Below are 18,916 nucleotides of genomic sequence, written 5' to 3'. Positions count from 1 at the left end.
GGTCTCCCTTATGTTTGTGAGCTTGACCTGACAATCACCCCACATTCCCCTAGTAAACCTTTGCCTCCTCCATCCCTCCCCTCCCCTGCGCTGCTAGTGTGAGGATGCTGAGCCTCTCCCTTTTTTTTTCTTTTTTCTTTTTTTAATTATATTTTAAGTTCTAGGGTACATATACACAACGTGCAGGTTTGTTACATATGTATACATGTGCCAAGTTGGTGTGCTGCACCCATTAACTCATCATTTACATTAGGTATATCTCCTAATGCTATCCCTCCCCCATCCCTCAACCCCATGACAGGCCCCGGTGTGTGGTGTTCCCCTTCCTGTGTCCAAGTGATCTCATTGTTCAATTCCCACCTATGAGTGAGAACATGTGGTGTTTGACTTTCTGTCCTTGCAATAGTTTGCTCAGAATGATGGTTTCCAGCTTTATCCGTGTACAAAGGAACTCATCCTTTTTATGGCTGCATAGTATTCCATAGTTTAAATGTACCACATTTTCTTAATCCAGTCTATCATTGATGGACATTTGGGTTGGTTCCAAGTCTTTGCTATTTTAAATAGTGCCATGATAAACATACGTGTGCATGTGTCTTTATAGTAGCATGATTTATAATCCTTTGGGTATATACCCAGTCATGGGATCCCTGGGTCAAATGGTATTTCCAGTTCTAGATCCTTGAGGAATCCCCACACAGTCTTCCACAATGGTTGAACTAGTTTACAGTCCCACCAACAGTGTAAAAGTGTTCCTATTTCTCCACATCCTCTCCAGCACCTGCTGTTTCCTGACTTTTTAATGATCGCCATTCTAACTGGTGTGAGATGGTATCTCGTTGTGCTTTTGATTTGCATTTTTCTGATGGCCAGGGATGATGAGCATTTTTTCATGTGTCTGTTGGCTGCATGAAGGTCTTCTTTTGAGAAGTGCCTGTTCATAGAGGATGCTGAGCTTCTCATCCCCATGCCTGCCCACCTGTCCTCGCCTACCCAAGTCATCCTCCCTGCCTGCATCACATGTCAACCTTTTGCCTCCTCAAGGGCAGGGCTCCCAATGCTCCTCTCTCCCTGTTTCTCTGCACAGTCCCCTTCTGTGGGGGTGCCCACTGGAGCAAGCTCCCAGTGCTCCACTCTCCCAGTTTCTCTGCACAATCCCCTTCTGGGGGATGTCCATTGGAGCAAGCTCACATCCTGTTACTTCTCTTGCCTTCTCTTGACCCTCCCCTACAGCTACTCCCACATATTTGCAGGCAGAGCTCTGAGCAGCTGCTTCACCTTGCAGCCTCCTCTCTTTCCATCTCTTTCCTTCTCTCCCAGCCCTTGGAGCAGGCCCGTGCCTCCTGCTGCCTCCCCTCTCCCCCACTGCTGCCTCCAGTGGTCTGCTTTGGCATGCCTCCCACTGGAGTGACAGTTACTTTGGTGGCTTCTTCCCTCCTCCACCATGGTCTGCTGCTCTGGGCTGTGCTGGGTCCTCTGCCCCTCTGCCACCACTGCCAGTTCCCCCAGCTCATCCGACCTCCAGCCTCCCTGCCCTCTGGGGGAGCCCACTCCATGACCGTCTACTTGCTGCAGGGCCCCAGAGCCTCTGTGCTGAACTGCCTTGTGTCCAGCTCCCTTCGGCTCTCCACTGAGGTCTAAAATCATCTCAAACTCAACCCGTTCCCAACTGGGCTCCCATCTTTCCCCAAAGACTGCCTCTCCTCCTGTCCATGCCTCCTTCCTTATGGGCTCAGGCCGAAATCTTCAGCGCTCCCTGAGCCCTGCTTTCTCTCACACCCACAGCAATCCATTGACAACATATGCAAAATCCAGCCACCTCTCACCTGCTCCACGGCCATCACCAGCCCAGAGTTCTTTGAGCAGCAGGTGGGGTGTGGTCCTATTCTGGCCTCAACCTGTCCACTCTGGCCACTCTGGTCTCTCTACTGCCCCAGGGCCTCTCCTGCTTCCTTCCAGCCCTGCTCCAAGGTTGCCTTTTCTATGAGGAAGACCTTGCCCCTTTCCCACTGCAGCCCCTGTGTGTGCAGACCACCAGCTCCGAGGGGATGGACCGTTGAGGACTTTTACACTCTGCAGTATTTCAGGTTCTGACATCAGGGTCAGCTCCTGGGCACTCAGCACAGGGTTACACCATACGAGAGTCGATGGGCGGCCAAAGCTACTCCACCTGTGTTCCGTACCCAGCTGTGGGAAGGGTTCTGACTTCTCATTCACTCTTCCCCACACCAACCCTACAGGGAGGGACTGTTATTACCATCTTATGATGAGAAAGCCAAGGCTCCTGTCCAGCCTTCCCCACTGGTAGGGAGGAGATTCAGGGCTTGACCCAAGCCATTTAGCAGGAGTGGGCGGGGCTCCTGAGGCACAGCGGGGAGGGATCCTTAGGTTCACCTTTGGGCTGGGAGCCTCTGCCAGGCCCGGAATCATGCCAAAGGCCCATCCCCACTCCCACCCAGATGCCCAGGTCCAGGCTCTGAGGGCTGGAGAGCCCTCTGAGGAGGACAGCAGGTGTCTGAGCCCACGCCAGGCTTCCCAGAAGCAAACGCAGGAAGGCCTGGGCTTGGCCCTGATTCTGCCTGAGCTTCTTGGTGATGTGAGACTTTGTTCCCAAGCCTCTCCAGACTTGGTGAATATAATTTAATCATTACTATTACAGCTTCCAGAGCCACACACTGTGCTGTAGACTACTGAATGATACACTAAACTAACATGAATTTGCCAATGAAATGTTTCCGCATTTGGCAACAGAGATAATAAAATAAGACAGCATTTTATCTCCTGCATGAAAAAGCTTGAGATCAATTTGCCGCCACAGATCATTTAGTGGACAACAGGGACCCAAGAAGATGGAGGGGAGAGGTAGAAGCTGCTGGCAGGTGCAAGGAGAGCCTCTCTGAGGGGTGAACTGCCCAGAACCAGATCAGATTGAACAGCCCATGGGGCAGGGACTCCAGAGGGCAAAGGCTGCCAGGTGAGAGGCAGGAGGAACAGCGCTAGGATGGTTTGAGGAGGTGCTGCCCCCAGGAGGGAAGTGGGGTGCCTCCCCATGGCTTCTCCCAGGGCTGGCACTGCAGCTGGAGCACACGACGTGCTGACAGGGGTCCAGAGGCAGAGTCCTTAACTTACTCAGCTTAAGTGTGGCGTGGGGTCCCAACCAGGAGGGACCCTGGCAGCATGAAGCCCCTATCCCCACTTTCTGCCACAGCCCAGATGGAAGGCAGGAGGAACAGCGGGACAGCCCTGGCTGGGGCTGCAGGGGCTGGGGTGTGTTACTCACTGGCACGACGGAGAACTGCATGAAGAGGCAGGTAAGTTCTATGGCGGCCAGCACGTAGGTGAGCAGGATGACTGAGGACCGGCCTAGAGCGCTCATCCTGCCAGGGGACTGGCCCTGGTCCCTGGGAGCCCAAGCTCCCTGCATCCTGGACGGGCACAGCAGGGAGACCCAGGAGAGATCCAAGCAGGAGGCTGGTGGAGCAGGGGCAAAAGTCCAGCTGATCTGGGCGGGGGTGCTGAGTCACTGGGTCCCAGGCAGCACCCGCCTGGCCTTGCCTGTAAGAGAGGACAGCACTGCAGGACTCCTCCCAGTGGAGCTCTTCCGCTACCTGGACTTTAGAGGACACATCAGGGGCCCCCTCCTCTATTTTTGACAGCTCTGGTCTCCAGCCACACAGTCTCCATGGGAGGGGAGACAGGGACACGCTGCTCCACCCCACCCCTGCAGGTGGGCCAGGCTCAGTGCCCCGTTGCCCCATGGAAGGCACCATGCCCCACTTTTAGAGGGAGGCAGAGGCTCAGAGTGGTGGCTGGGTCCACCTCAAATCATCAGCACCTTCTGTTGGCCGGAGGGCTGATGTGGGTCCCTGTGCCTGGGGGGCCTCTGTAGGGCTCTGTAGCTGCACCTGTCCTCAACACAGTGCAGCTCTCACAGTGCAGGTCCACCTTCCCCCGTGACCAGCAGCCAGAGGTCCAAGGGGCTTCTGGAATGGTCTTGGAGTGCGGACGGGAGACACAGCTCAGCCTTCCAGGCTCCCCAGGCAGGGTAGCTCTGCCTCACCTCCCACAGCGGAGTGCTGTCTTTCCCCCTCTTCCCCGCCTGGCCCCCAACTGGTGGGAACTGGATTTTGCGGCTGCAGAGGCCTTTCTCAAATTTTGCCACATTCACACCTGACTGCACATCTGGGCCCCGAGGTACGGAGCCCAGGCCGGTGGGGCAGGGCGGGGAGACCCACTGAGGTCCCGGGAGCTGCGCCCAGCGCCCTCCCCCATCCCAGGATGCGGGGAGGCTATGGGGAGCAGGGCAGCCGCAGCAGGCACGTCAGGGGCACCTCATTGGGCAGAGGCGCGACACTGCGCCGGAGTTCGGGGTTCGGGGTTCGGGGCTCCGGGGCCGCCCTCGCCGGAGTGTGCTCGGGTACCTGCCTTCGCAGGGGCGGGCTTGGGCACGAGTGCCGGTGGGGTGAGCGCTCCCGGGTGATCTCGGCACCCGTCCTTCCGGGGTGAGCCCGGGCCGGGCCCTTTCGGGGGATGACCTGGGACAGGGACCGCCCCTCTGGCTCTGAGTTCCCGCACTCGCCCTTTGCAATGGTTCCGGGAGCGCCCGTGCTGCGGTCTCTGAGCTCTCATTGGCCGAGCCCGCCCCTCCCCTCGAAGGACCCGCCCATGCCCCGCCCACCAGCAGGCCTGCCCGGTGCCCGGCTTCGCCCGCTCCAGCCCTCTCCAGCTTGGATCCTGCCCGGTGCCCGGGCTGCTGGAGTGGGCACTCTGACCCTCAGGCAGCACAGGTGTCCACTCTGAACTCGAGGAGGGGCAGTGTGGGCAGGGGATGGGACCGTGAGATGGAGAGAAGGAGAGGATGGAGGGGAGGCAGGGGCGGGGAGAGGAGAGTGGAGGAATGAGGGGTTAGGGGAAGAAGTAAGGGGAGGTGGTAGAGGGTGTTGTGTAGCCTGGCCCTGCCAAGGGTCTGCACAGAGCCCCAGAAGAGTGACCAGGAGACAGGCGCAGTTCTGGGAACAGCTCTGGGCCCCTCCTCACTTCTCTCCCCAGACCCGGAGGCTGCTAGGAGCAGCTGAGAGCCCGCTTTTCCCCATTTCACCCTGCCTGCCACTTCCCCACCCTTGCAGGGGCCACCAGAGATGCAGGCACACAGGTAAACAGGCTTCATGCCGCCCTCCGCAGCAGGAGCCGCTTGAGCACACACACCACGTGCTGAGCACACTTGGCCCAGGCCCTGACCTTGGTCTGGGCACCATTCTCTGTGCCCCCTGACTGTCACTAAGGAGGGAGATGCTCACTCAGGACTCCTGCCCCACCTACCTGCGGCTGGGCACAGGCTCAAATGTCAAAACCAATGTCATGTGTCAATCATCACTCAACAGAACAGAAAACTGCAGGAGTGAGACAGGGTGAGACAGACACTGCAGAGGCAAGTGAGAGCCGGCCAAAGTCCTGGTGGGCAGGGGGCCAGAGCCAGGTAGCCCAAGGCCGGCTGGTGAAGCTATTCTAAGTCATGTGGGAGTAGGTCAGGCTACCCTTGGTTCAGCAGCTCAGGTGTCGGGGATCAGAAAATAATACCCCAAAATGAAGCAGCTTCAGAAGCAGCTTCGGAAGCAAAAGGTTTTTTCTCTGACCTTCTCTTGCTCTGCTGTCTCTCAGCGCCATTCTTCCCCGAAGCTGGTCATAGAAACTAGAATCCATTTTCCCCAGGGCAGGTCATAGAAATCGGAGCCCCCCTTTCCCCACAGCCAGACATCAAACTTAAAAATATTGCTCTAACTTTCCCTCCACCTTTGTGTTCAGAAACTGGCCATAAAGAAATTATCTGACCTGCCTTGTTTGACTGTAGGGCATAAGACCCCATTCCAGGAGGGTCCTGCCCCACGCCCAGAAGGAAGGAATGCTGCTCAGAAAGTTCAAGAAATCTAGACCAACAACCCTCGCTGCGCTTCCCCTTGTGGTCCAGTAGCATTAGCGCAGGTCCTTTGATTAATCTGTGTTCCCTCATGGATGTCCATATTTTGTTGAGCCTAAGCATCAAAAATGGCAATTTTCCCCATATCTTTGGGTCTTCGTCCTGAAGGCTCCCGTTCACACACGTCAATAAATTTGGGGACCAAATACCTTTTGTCCAATGAATCCGCCTTCTGTGAGTTTGTTTCTCAGCAAGCCCACGGGTGCAGTGCCCTGCGCGAGGAGATTCCAGCTGAAACCGTGCAAATGTGTTTGCATCTGGAGTGCGTGTCCCCAGATCCTCTGCCAAGCTCGGTTTCAAGAATAGTCACCACTGGCCTCCCTGGGGACCTGGGGAGGGTGCAGTCAAGCTGAGAGCCCAGAGCCCAAAGTCGAGAGCCCAGCTCTAGCCAGGATTTCCTGGAAGGACTGCACAGAAAGGCCCGCAGAGGAAGGTGGGGGTGGGTGACAGGAGTCTCAGAGTGTCTTAGATTTGGGACTCCTGGGGGAGGATGGGCATCCACATGAACCCTTACTCCATGGGGCAGATGCGAGGGACTGTCCCCAACAGCTTCCAGATGCCTCCTGGGTTCCCTGGGGAGGGCTTAGAGGGTGAAGTGGCAGAAGGAGATGGGATGAGTTACCAAACTGCCCAGAGGTGCGTGAGGGAGGCTGAGGGTCCTCTGGCGCTGAGGGGTGGCGGGGGTCCTGGGAACTTACACTGTCTTCCTCCAGGTGAAGCAGGGTCTCAGGTAGCCCGGGAACTGGTTGAGCAGAGGAAACTGGATAGACCTTTTTTTTTTTTTTTTTGTCATGAATGGGCTCGGTGTGGGTAGGGGAACTTCCTGTTTCTGAGGGAATGTGGGAAAATTGCCCTTTGGGCTGGGTGAAGAAAAAAGCAAGTAGAACCCTGGGACCCCTGGACTTCCTCCTCCAGAGGAAGCGGCTTCGGTTATGGGCCAGTGAGCCTGTGCGTCCCCAGCCCTAGGGCGTTCACCGCTTCGGAGAAGCAGGGCAACAGTTCTGCCAGATGAGAGGATCCAGGCTGACTGGAGGAAGGAAGGGCCTTATCTCATCTGGGCTCAGGTTTGGGAGAGAAGGCCTCTCAGAGGAGGTGCTGCCTCAGCCAGTCTTAAAGGTCGGGTATGGGAAGGGCATCCTGGCTGGGAGAATAGCCTGGATAATGGCTTAGAGGTGAGCCCAGGCTTGGAGTGTTCAGGAAGCTGAGCCACTGGAAGGGGCTGGCACCAAGGGTGTACAGTGGGGTGACGGGGCAGAAAGTGAGTCTAGAGAGAGGGATCGCCCTATTAGGGCTGGCAGGGACACAGCCAGATGTGCACTGAGAAGTGTTGCTCCGACGGCCTCACCCTGGAGGCTGGGACCTCTGAGGGTCTCCTGAATGAGAGGAGGCCAGCTTCAGAGCTGACCCCTGCCTACACCACTGCCTGGACATTTGAAATGGCTTTGGGCCTATCTTAACCCAACACACACTTATTAAGCACCTACTGTGTGCATGCCCCGTGCCAGCTGTTTGGGATGACAGCTGGCAAAGGTGACCACCCGTTCGTAGCTTGCATTATTAGAGTGCATGTGCAGGTTTCGGGGAGGCAGATAATCCAGGTCACCACAATGCATAAGGAAGTAACTCACCACCTACGGGCACTTGAGTTCTTCCTGTGTGTGCAGTGGACACTGCTGCAGGGTTCTGAGCCCCTTCTGTTCTCCAGGGAGCCTCTGGCTGATGTGCTGATGAGGGATTGAGGGGAGGGGGCAGTGCAGGAGGTCTCTGCCGTGGTCCAGATGAGAGGCGGTGTGGACTTGGATGGGGCATGGGGGGATTCGAGGGGCAGGTTTGGAACCTCCCTGGAAGGAGGGCTGACAGGCTTCCTGCTGATTGGGGCCTGGGCTGAGAGGGCCAAATGAGGGGGCCTCCAGGGCGAGGCTGCTGAGAAGGGGTGGCTGGGGGCGACATGAGGGCAGGGAACCCTGTAGGTCCATCCAGGGGAGGGGCCTGTGGGCCAGAACAGAGGGCAGAGTGTGCAGTTTGCGGCTGTGGTCTGAGCTGGACATGAGGGTGTCATTCATGCTGAGGTCTTACTTAGAGCTCCCACCCTGGATGAGATGACCAGGAGTGGATGGGGCTAGAGAGGAGAGGGGCCAAGGGCTAAGGCTGGACTCCAGCATGAGGAGGAGGTGGCCGGGGCTCTGACCAGGGAAAGGGAGGGAAAAATAAAGGAGCCAGACCTGGAGAGGAGAGGCAGGTGAGTGGCGGCCTGGGAGCTTCCTTGGGGCCGAGCGCTGGAGTCACTGGTGGCTTTGGCAAGAGTGTCATGGGCCTAGGGGCTGACCCTCGGGATTCAAGCAGGAGGAATGGGCTGGACACCCTTCTGAAGGGTTTTGCACCAAAAGGGGGCTGAGAAACGGGACTGTGGCTGGAGGGGAAGTGGGATGAAGAGAGAAAACCTTGTTTACAATTTTAAGATTTAAAAGAGTGATGCTGCAGAGGACAGAAGGGGGATCTGGAAGGAGTGGGGAGGGGTCTGGCCTTCGCCATTCCTCCATGGGTGAAGTGAATGTGTTCTCCTTGAGGCTTCCTACTCTTACTCCTATGATTCTCTAAGGACCTGTCTCAACAAAGCCAGCAAGGTTTTGCCTGGGACGGGACTAGAGTTGAGACCTGGTTGGATGTGACTCCAGCCTGCCCGAACTTCCGTTCCCGCCCACCTCACACCTTCTCAACCAGGTGAGGTGCGGTTGCAGACCTTGGTCAGTGGAGGCTGCCTGGATCCCACAGTGGGATCTGTGTCTGATACCCCGTGGGGCTCCATCCCAGCACCCGAGGCTTGGTATGTTGTCCTGGGAACCACAGTCTTATGAGGGACCTCCAGCCTGCTGTAGGCACTGGGTGCCTGGCCTCGGCTTCATCTGGGAGGTGTCTGGTTAAGAGTCTGGGGGGCTGGGGTCAAAGGTCCTTCACCCCCTGACCTGGTATCCTTGGGCCCCAGGGGTCAGCTCTCAGCCCAAAGGGGCTAAGCTTGCCAGATAGTCCTGGGGAGGCCTGGTGGTGCCCACTCTGCCTCTCACCTGCTAGGCCCCAACTCTGCAGATGACACTTGAGGAAGTGAGCCGTCAGGTGCTGAGGAACCTTCTAGAACTGGACTCTATGAATGCTCTTCTGGGACTGGAGTTTGGACAGAGACTTTTAGGAGGAGGGGCAGGGGCTGGACCTCATCCAGGGTTTGTTCTTACGGGGCTGGGCATTGGACTCAGACACATCCCCTGAGAGGTTTGTGGAATTGTGGCCTTTAGGGCCAGGGCAGCACGTTCCTGGAGGAGGCTCTGCCAACAGGGGCTTCTCCACTGGCCTCTAGTGAACTAGGGACCCCAGACGGGCTTAGGGCCAAGGGCCCAGTCCCTGACACCAGTGTCCAAATGGAGGGAGGGCAGCAACCTGCTATGAGCTTTGGGGAGAGGCCTGGGGTCCTGGATGGGCGAGCACCCTCCCCTCACTGGGCTCCACTATGGGCCTGGACCTGGGGGCTCCAACGTGGTGGGCTGTGGTTCACGTACTTGGGTTCACGCTGGCCAACAGCCACAGCTGAAGGAGATAAAGGCCCAGATGGCCCATGGGGGTGGCATCCAGTGTGAGTCCTGAAAACTGGAGCCCTTGGGGCCTTTGGGGGACAGCGAGGGTATAGTCTGGAGCAGCCCACGTCCCCTTTCTCATACCACAGGCCAAGGGACCAGAGGAGATGGGTGGAAGAGCTGGGACCCTGCTCTAGGAAGCTCACTCATTGCTTGGGGGAGACCTGGTTTGCTCGGGACTGAGGAGTTTTGGGATGTAGGATTTCCCATGCCAAAATTGGGGCAGCTCTGGACAAACTGGGTCACCCTCCCCTCATGGGACCCTGGAGGCCAGATGGACTCTCCCCGGTCCTTGACCTGGAGGCAGGAAGGGACAATGGTGGAGGCTGGGGAGGTAGCCAGGCAACAGTATAGAAACTGGGAACTGCGGGGCGGTGGGCCCAACCTGCGGACTCCCTTGAGGGATGCCTTGCCCGACCTTAGGACTCAGGAAGAAGGAAGAACAGCTCCTGCAAAGGACGGATGTCCATCCAGGGAGGCAGGGGGAGGAGCCAGTAGCTGGTGGTCCCAACCTGGCAAGGGCCGTGGTGGGGTGTGTGTGCATGTGTACGTGTGCATGTGAGCGTGTATGCGCATGTCAAGGGCATCGTGGAATCAGGAAGAGATGTGCCTTAGAATGGGGTCCTGAGAGAGCAGCCTCACACCTGCTCACCAGCCAGAACTGGGAAACTCAGGTAGGATGGGTGGCATGGCCACCAGTGCCTCTGTCCCCCGACAGGCACCTGCCTGAGGGCCTGGAGCTTAGCTACTGCCCATCTCTTAGGTACTCACGTCTCCCTCGACCTCAGCCTCCTTTGGTCCCAGTCCCTTGTCCCCCAGGAACAAAGGACAGCCCCAAGCTCTCACCATCTAACCCATATCCAGGATCTCTTTATTTTACTTTTTATAAGACAAGGTCTTGCCCTGTCACCCAGGCTGGAGTGCAGTGGTGTGATCACAGCTCACCACCACCTTGAACTCCTGGGTTCAAGTGATCCCCCTGCCTCAGTGTTCCTAGTAGCTGGGACTGTGTATGAATACCACCACACCCAGCTAATTAAAAAAAATTTTTTTTTAATAGAGACAAGATCTTGCTATGTTGCCTGGGCTGGTCTTGAACTTCTGGCCTCAAGCGATCCTCCCACTGGAATTACAGGCATGAGCCATGGTGCCCAGCCTCCAGGTCTTTTAGAATCTTCAGAATTCAGTAGGGTAATCCAGAAAGAAGCAGGAAAGATTTCCAAGAAGCAAGACGAGAAGTCACAAAACCCATGCAATTACTTCTGACCCTTGGGGGCCCTCAGCTCTCACCTGTCCTCCCTGCCCCTAGACTTGCTGGCAGCTTCAGGGAACCTGGCTATTTGGTTTCCACTGGGGGCAGCCACGCTGGCATCTCAGTGAGATGTAGCAGCCTCCCTTCCCTGCTCCGGGCACCCTGGACCTGGCTGGGTGAGTTTCTAAAACTCTGGTGGTTCTCACCCTGGACCTCTGGTGACTGCTCTGCTTCCGGGGCTGCCAGCCCCGGAGCCCTGGCCCCTCAGCCCCCACTGGATCACACCACATTTTGCAAACCAAAGAAGCATGAGAGATAGAGAGCTCCAGCTTCAAGCATTGCCTGCCCTGCACTCATCTTTGGGTGGCTCTGTGCCTTTGTGCCCTGCCTGGAATGGTCCCCTTGCCTGTACGTCCCTTCCTTTCCATTCTTGGGTCTTGGCACAAGTCATTGCCCTGAAAATCCCCCATCCCTCCTTCATCATGTAACCTGGGCACTGGCCTGCCTTGTATACTTATTTCTGCTTCTACCTGCCCACCCAGAAGCCCCTGAAGGCACAGTCGCCCCTGAGGTCCCAGGGAGATAATGCTGAATGGACAGACAGACAGGTGAGGCCATAAATCAGACACCCCTAGTCCAGGCCTCAATTTGACATTTGAGGAGGTGGCGCTGCTCAGGCCACCAGGCCCTGGTCCAGGTGCCCAGACACCCTCAGTAGCATCTGCCGGGCTGCCATGGCTAATATCCAAATACAGGGCCCTGCGAGGTGGCTCACACTTGTAATCCCAGCACTTTGGGAGGCTGAGGCTGGCAGATCACTTGAGGCCAGGAGTTTGAGACCAGCCTAGCCAACAAGGCAAAACCCCGTCTCTACTAAAAATACAAAAAATTGGCTGGGTGTGGTGGTGCATGCCTGTCATCCCAGCTACTTGAGAGGCTGAGGCATGAGAATCGTGAACCCGGGAGGCGGAGGCTGCAGTGAGCCGAGATTGTATCACTCCACTCTGGCCTGGGCAAGAGTCTGTCTCAATAAAACTCCAACCCTCCCCGCAAAAAAACCCCAAAAACCCAAAAGCAAATACAAATACACATAAGACCCCACATGAGCTCAATTCACTAACTGCTTCAAATTGAAACCTGGAGCACCCAGGGAAGGGGGCAGTTGTAGATCGGGCTCAGCAGGGGGCCCCAATCTTAAAATCCCCAGCAGTCAGCATGCGTGCCAGGGGCCCGTGCTCATGACAGGGCCCAGCACTTATACATGCACTCTGCAGCCAGCCCCAGCAGGCTGGCATCTTCACCATCGACCAGGCCTTGCATGGGTCTGGAACTCTTGAGCCTCAGTTTCCCCATCTGTGAAATGGGGACAACGTTAATCCCTGCCTCACAGGATGTTGTGAAGATCAGACAAGATCATTTGCACATAAAGTGCATAGCATGAGGCTGCCTGGCAGAGAGGGTGTGCTGCAGTGGCAGCTGGTACTGACCAGCAGCTAGGGGATGGGGCCACTGCTGGGCGCTGGGCATCATGTGTGCCTCAGTGCTCACTCAGGGCTGGCGTGAAGACTGATGCATCAGAGTCATAGTGACCTGAATCCCATGGACTGTCCTGAACGCTGACAAAGGTGGGGTTCACTGCCCAAACTGCTCGTCATTTAGATAACATTTCATCCTAGGCTGGGCGCAGTGGCTCATGCCTGTAATCCCAGCACTTTGGGAGGCTGAGGCAGGTGGATCATGAGGTCAGGAGTTTGAGACCAGCCTGGCCAAAATAGTGAAACCCCGGCTCTACTAAAAATACAAAAATTAGCCAGGTGTGGTGTTGGGCATCTGTAATCCCAGCTACTTGGGAGGCTGAGGCAGAATTGCTTGAACCTGGGAGGCAGAAATTGCAGTGAGCCAAGATCGAGCCACTGCACTCCAGCCTGGGCAACAGGGCGAGACTCCATCTCAAAAATAAACAAACAAACCAGACCTGTTTCACCCTGCCTGCCTGTTTACGTGAAGGGGGTGTAGGTGCCTTTCCTCCCCGGAGCCCACATCCTTGGGTATAGAGTGAATGTCCAGTTTTCATTGCATCACAGCTGGAGGTGTGGCCAGTGGCAGGTCTCTGCCCTGCCTGCCCCTCTAGGTTGGAGGGAGACGCTGGTGATGGTGAGGGCAGTGGTGTCCTCAAGAAGAAGGCCGCTGTGCCAGGCACATACTGACTTGCCCTGTAAGCCTCATCAGAAACTTTACAGATGAGCAAGAAGAGGCACAGAGAGGTTAAGCAACTTGCCCAAGGACACACAGCTAGTACGAGGCAGATGCTCTGCCCGACTCCACAGCCTACATGTTTGCTGCTGGCCAGGCAGTGCCTGTCCCCTGTTCCCCATGCTGTTCCCCTTGCTGGGCCAATGCTGAGGAGCAGGTCTGATAGCCTCCAAGGTGAAGCCAGTTCCTGAGCTGCAGCCCTAAGCCCTGCAACCCTCTCCAGCCTCCTCCCCTAGGCCCATCTCTGCTCACTCTCTGAGCCCAGCCTGTGTGCTGCCACCTCGTTAACCACTTCCCCAGCTGCCCTGATTGCTGGCCCCCAGCTCCCAGCCAGAAGCGGGACTATGATTCCTTGTTGTTCTGAAGCAGCCAGAGCGCAGTTGTGCTCAGGACTGAAGGGTGTGAGTGTCCATACGTGCCCAGGTAGTGACCACGCAGTGGGCAGGTGCAGGCCCGACAGACAGGCTGCTGCCTTGGGGGCTGGCTGTCACCTAGGGGCTCCGGGAAGCAGCGCCAGTGGCGGGAACGAAGGCAGAGGGCGCCGGGCTGCCGGCCGGGCCTGCGGGGGGACAGGGCAGGAAGAGGAAGAGGAGGAGCTGGGGATGAGGAGGGAAGGAAGGAGGAGGGAGGGGAGGAGGGGCAGAGGGAGCAGAGAGGAAACGGGGGAGGGGTGGCAGGGCGGGTACCCACCTCTCCGCAGAGCGGGCTCTTTGTCTCCCCTCCCCCACTCCCTAGAGACGGGCGAGGTCCACGTGCTGTTTCCCACTGAGGTGCCACTGAGACCGCCCCACCCCCAGATCTGATGGGTTAGGGTTTTGTGAAAAATGCGTTCCTGCCCACTGCAGCCTGGGGAGCCACACTGGGTAGAGCCCCCATCTTAGACTTGAGGGGACTCGGGGTCAGAGAGCAAGGCCCTGGCCCAAGTCACCCCCAGGTGTGAGGCATGAATGAGGTGGGTGGGGGTCCTGGTGGCTGTGCCGTTTCAGGACGCCAGGGGGCAGCAGGCGCCCAGCTTCAGCCCTGAGGCTGCCAGGTTCCAGTGGCTGCCCCTGTGGCTGGGGAAAGGGGCACAGGCAACCTCCCGGTCGAGTATCTACTCTGAGCAGCCCTCGCCTGTGGGGCGCAGCCACCTGGGAGGCGGCCAGGGCAGGCCTGCCGTCACCTCCTGGCCTCTGCGCTGGGTCTGGCCGACTGCCCTGGCTTCAAAACTCGGCCAGGAGGAGGTGGAAAATGGGAGGGAGGGAGGAAGGAAGGAAGGAAAGAAGGAAGGAGTGAAGTGATGGGGGCTCCCCTCCTTTTCTGACCCTGGAGGTCAGTGGGGCGGGACACCAGCCCAGGGCAGGAGGTGGCTTCATTGTCTGACTTACTGGGGTACCCTGGGCCAGTCACTCCATCTCTCTGGGCCTCAGTTTCCTGCACAGGAAAGTAACAGGATTCAGAGAGGTCACGCCATGTAGCAGGCGCTTTTGACTGACATCTAAAATCAAGTCTCCCTCAAGGCCTGGGAAGCCCCTTCACCCCCAAGGGCCCAGTATGGGTGGGGCTTCCTCAGTAACTGCAGGCCTGTCCTCCTGCATGAAGGAGGGCGTGGTGGGGTGCATCTGGGGGCCCTCATGCCACCCGTCTGGAGGCATCCCCACTCTCTGGCATTTCGAATAGGCCCTGAGCTTCTCTGAACACTGTGGCTTGGGTGTGGAAAGCAGGGTGGGAGGGAGTGGCTTGGAGAGGCCTTGGGGCCCTGGTGTAACCTGTGCGCAGGGCATGCTGGTCACAGGGGTCTCCCCCAGCTCCAGCAGAGTCAGGGGGGTTGGTGGGAAGGGAGACCTGCTCACACCACATTTGTTTGTCCTGCTGTTTCCCTGATGAAGTGAGCCACTGGGCCTGGGACCCTGTGTCTGTGTCCTGTGGGTTGGCAGGGAGAGGAGGAAAGGCCTGGTGAGCTCAGAGCTGGCTGCAGGGGTGTCTGACATAGGTCCCCACGTGTCCTTGAGCTCCTCCTCGGTACCTGCTTCCTAGCCCGGAAGCTCCCTTCCTAGCCCAGAAAGGAGCCGTGTGGAGCCCAGGATGACCAGTGGCCCTCGCTTTCCTGGGACATTCAGTGCCGAAACCAGCAAAGTCTCAGGCAGGCTGGGATCAGTGGGGTCCCTCTCTTCCAAACCCCAAGGGAAGCAGCCCCTGGACCTGTTCTGGAGCAGGGGTGACTGTTCCCTGTTCCCACTGTGCCTCCCCTCAGGGCCTGCCCAGCTCCGCCCATCGGTTCCTGGGGAGTGAGGACCCCCGGCCGAACCCCCAGCACAAGGCCGTCCCTGTAATCTGAGCTTGTGCCGCATGTGGCCGCGTCACTGGAGGGAGGCCGGCACCTGCGGAGGACGTGCCTGGCAGCCGCTCCAAGAACAGCCTGTCCTGGGGGGCGGGGTGAGCCTTGCGCGGGAAACTGGTGCGGGGGAGCTCTTCTGGCCCAGCATGGCCCCCCGCCAAGTTTGTGCTGAGCTGCCTGTTGCGGGAGGGGGGGCCTTGGGTTAATCTGTCACTCCCCATGCCCCTGGGGCCTCTGGGCTGGATGACTCCCCACCCCATCTAATGGATGGGAAGGTGGAGGTTCAGCGGGGGCAGGGGTCTCTCCGGCCTTTGGGGGCAGAGCCAGTCAAGCTCCTGTCCAGGGCTGGTCTGAGGACCTACTGCTGGGTGATGTGGTTTGAGGCCAAAGGGGTGGCCTTTCCAGAGTCAGGCATCCCTGGGCAGGGTTATACCCTGCACAGATGCCCAGCCCTGGCTCTAGTGCTTGGGGTGGGGGATGTCAGGGGAGATTCCCAGGGCCCTTGACTTCTTTCCGTTCCTGCTTTCTTGTTCCCGCACAGAAGTCCTATGGAGGGGCTCAGGCTGGGTGAAAGGCAGAGCCAACCTCAAGTCTCAGCGATCTCAGGCAGGTGGCTTAACCTCTGGGAGCCTGAGTCCCGTCCCTTGCAAAATGGGCATGAGCACACCTCCCTCTCAGGGGTCTCGGAAGGATTAAATGAGGCAATGAGCTTAACCCTGGGTTAGGGCAGGGCCCTGAGCAGGAACAAGATGAAGCCAGCGAGTGTTGTCATTGTTTATCATATCCCTCTCCAAAGGGCACCAGCTGGAGAGCAGCTGGGGAGGCAGCCGGGAAGGGCACAGACACCTCTTGCAGGATCCCTGGGGTGCTGCGGGAGGGTGGTGCTGCTGAGGGCAGGCTCCGGGTACCCGGAGACTCTAGTGGGCCCTGGATCAGCACAGATTCAGGTGGTGTCCAGCCCTCACCTTCCACCCACCTTGACCCTGTGCCTGCATTCTCCAGCCCTCTGTGATTGATGGATGATATGGGGCCCATGGCTCAATAGAACATTCTTTGAGGCCTTCGTTTGTTTGAAGACAGATAGCTCAGGGCCTCAGAACCCAGGGAACAGGCCCGAGGCAGGTTTCACCATGGGTCAGAGGGAAGAGAAAAGCTCCCGGCCTGTCCTTGGTCACTTCCTGATAGGGGCTATTGGCCCACTGGCCGGGTGTCCTGTGTCCCAGAATTTGGGTTCCCTGGGGCTCTGGGTAGGGATTGGGCCTGACCTAGGACAGGCATTCTTAGCCCTGTGAAGCCACCTGCAGCACACATTCCTGATGAGGCCATGAACATGCCGACAAGGCAGCTGTACAGCTGCCACACCCGGGAAGAGGAGGCCTCAGGCAGCCAGGGAGGCACTGGAGTGGAGGTCACCCGCCAGAAAGCACACGTGGCTAAGGACAGGGCTTCCTGGGCCTACCCCGGCTCTGCTACTCATGGGCCAGTGTGTTTGCCTCTGGAAGCCTCTGTCTCCTCGGTTGTAAAGTGGGCCCACAACATTGACTGACCACCCATGAGGTTGTGGTGAGGACTGGCCCATGGGTGGCCCCTGGGAAATAGCTGGTTTAATGACTCCAGCACGAAGATCCACCAGGATAGGGACCTAGGCTTCTCTGGCTTCTGGGCCTTTCCTAGCAGGAACGCAAAGCAGTGAGGGCTGCAGGTTAATCCTGCCTTAGCTGCTTGTGCAGCAAGTTGTTTTCTTCGTCGTCTCCTTCTCCTTCTCCTTCTTTCTGAGAGGGCGTCTCGCTCTGTCATCCAGGCTGGAGGGTAGTGGCACAATCACGGCTCACTATAGCCTTGACCTCCTGGGCTCAAGCAGTCCTCCCACCTCAGCCTCCCAAGTAGCTGGGACCACAGGCACGTGCCACCACACCAAGCTAATTTTTAAAATATCTGTAGAGATGGGGTTTCTCTATGTTGCCCAGGCTAGTCTGGAACTCCTGGGCTCAAGCGAACCACCCGCCCTGGTCTCCCAAAGTATTGAGAGTGTAGGTGTGAGCCCCGGCTGCAGAAAGGTTTGAATCTTCTCAAGCCTTGGTTTCCTTATCTGTAAAAGGCCAACTGAAATCTACCTATGCCTTCCCTACATATTAGGGTATGTAACACCCCACTGTGATGGACAAGCCTACATTTCTAGTGGGTTAAGATGCAATAAAAGTTCATTCTTTGTGCCCAACACAGGCAATGCAGTGTGCAGAGGGCACTCGGTTGTTCTCTCCTGATGGCCCCGCCGGGTCTGGAGCCTCCATCTGGCCAGCAGAGGGCGCAGAAGGACTGACTGCCTGGGCTGCTTGGACGTGACCGCCTGGAAGTGGTGTACAGAGTTCCTGACAACGTTCCCGGCCAAAACGAGTCCCGCGGCCCACTTGTGTGCAAGATAGCAGGAAAATGTCTGTGTGCTCCGAGGAGAATGCAAAGGCTGGTGGATGTACTGCCTTTCCTCTGCTGCTCTCTCCGCTGGGGGCAAGAATGACAGGACGTGAACATGCACACAAGGGTCCGGAACTCACGACCCCCCTCAGAGGCCCCCCCTACTCCTGCGCTTGCAGGATTTGGGGCACTAGCACAGCCCAGCCCACCCCTTGGAACCAGCACCCCCTCCGCAGTTCTGCTCTCTGCAGCAACACAGAGTACAAATATTGTTCCTTTTGTTTCTTTTTTCCCTTTGGATACATTTTTAATTACAAAAATAGAGCCTGATTGTCACCCAGACAGATGTTTGCTTGCTTCTGGGCCCATTGGGCCTCCTCTCAGAGCCTGGAACTCCCAGCCCCCAGCTCCTGGGGTGCCTTCCTCCAGGTGTGTCCCTGGCTCGGGCTGGGGGGATGCAGTCCTGCTCCTGGGATGTGCAGGTTTAATAAGCTACTAGGTACCATCCTTGATCAAATTCAGAGTGACAGACTTAGAGCAGGTCACCTCTCGCCTTCTAATGAAGCCAAGACAGAGGAGTCCCCACAGCACTGGGTTTGACTCTGTAATTAAGCTGGTAAAGTGGAAAAATAAAAGTAGGAAACCTAAGTGGAAACCAAACCAGAAAGCCAGGCAGCTTGGGAGTTCCGAGCCTGCTTCCTTCCAGCTGTGCGGCCTCCGCGGCTGACGCGGAGTCTCTGCTGATTTTCTCTAACACAGGATGATGGTAGCTACACCCTCTGAGGGGTGTCACCAGGGCCAATTAGTCCTGATGGTTGGAGTGTAGGTATCCAGGCGCCACTAGGTCACTACCCACTCTGGCCCTTTGCTCCTAGTCTCTGGGGAGGTGGTGGCACAGGGGCACGAAGCAGACTAGACTCTGCCTCTTTCTGCCCCCAGGCCAGTTGATATGAGCCCTGCTTGATGGGTTCGCAAGGCCTGGGGAGCCTTCTTCAGCTTCTCTTTGTTTTCCTAAGATGAAAATTGTGACATCTGTGCTTGTTGCAGGAAATTTGTAAATTGTGCGCAGAGAAGAATATGACATT

The 18,916-nt window shown here is 57.4% G+C and overlaps 2 protein-coding genes across 3 annotated transcripts in view; one reads left to right on the top strand and one right to left on the bottom strand.

The window, feature by feature from the left end:
• The window catches only part of SLC22A18 (solute carrier family 22 member 18), a 22,738-nt gene extending 18,149 nt beyond the window's left edge, over window positions 1-4,589 (bottom strand). Inside the window, exons 1-2 of one of the 2 annotated variants that reach the window (XM_025355434.1) lie at window positions 4,422-4,589; window positions 3,281-3,555 (exon numbers count right to left, since the gene is read on the bottom strand). In XM_025355434.1, the coding sequence (XP_025211219.1) occupies window positions 3,281-3,424 (144 nt within the window). In that variant the 5' untranslated portion in view covers window positions 3,425-3,555; window positions 4,422-4,589. Of the gene's footprint in view, window positions 1-3,280; window positions 3,556-4,421 lie in introns of those variants that run through there. The other variant, XM_025355435.1, reaches the window with a different exon arrangement.
• SLC22A18AS (solute carrier family 22 member 18 antisense) lies at window positions 2,990-18,916 on the top strand. Its single transcript, XM_025355440.1, is given in 6 exon segments — window positions 2,990-3,311; window positions 4,070-4,194; window positions 17,643-17,738; window positions 17,740-17,851; window positions 17,854-17,986; window positions 17,988-18,916. Coding segments are annotated over 4 exon segments (681 nt in total). The 5' UTR covers window positions 2,990-3,311; window positions 4,070-4,194; window positions 17,643-17,645; the 3' UTR covers window positions 18,331-18,916.

The sequence above is a fragment of the Theropithecus gelada genome, chromosome 14 (assembly GCF_003255815.1).
Source record: "Theropithecus gelada isolate Dixy chromosome 14, Tgel_1.0, whole genome shotgun sequence".
In the NCBI taxonomy this organism is placed as follows: Eukaryota; Metazoa; Chordata; class Mammalia; order Primates; family Cercopithecidae; genus Theropithecus; species Theropithecus gelada.
The sequence above is the reverse complement of the archived record's forward strand: the minus strand, read 5'-3'. Positions and strand labels throughout refer to the sequence as shown.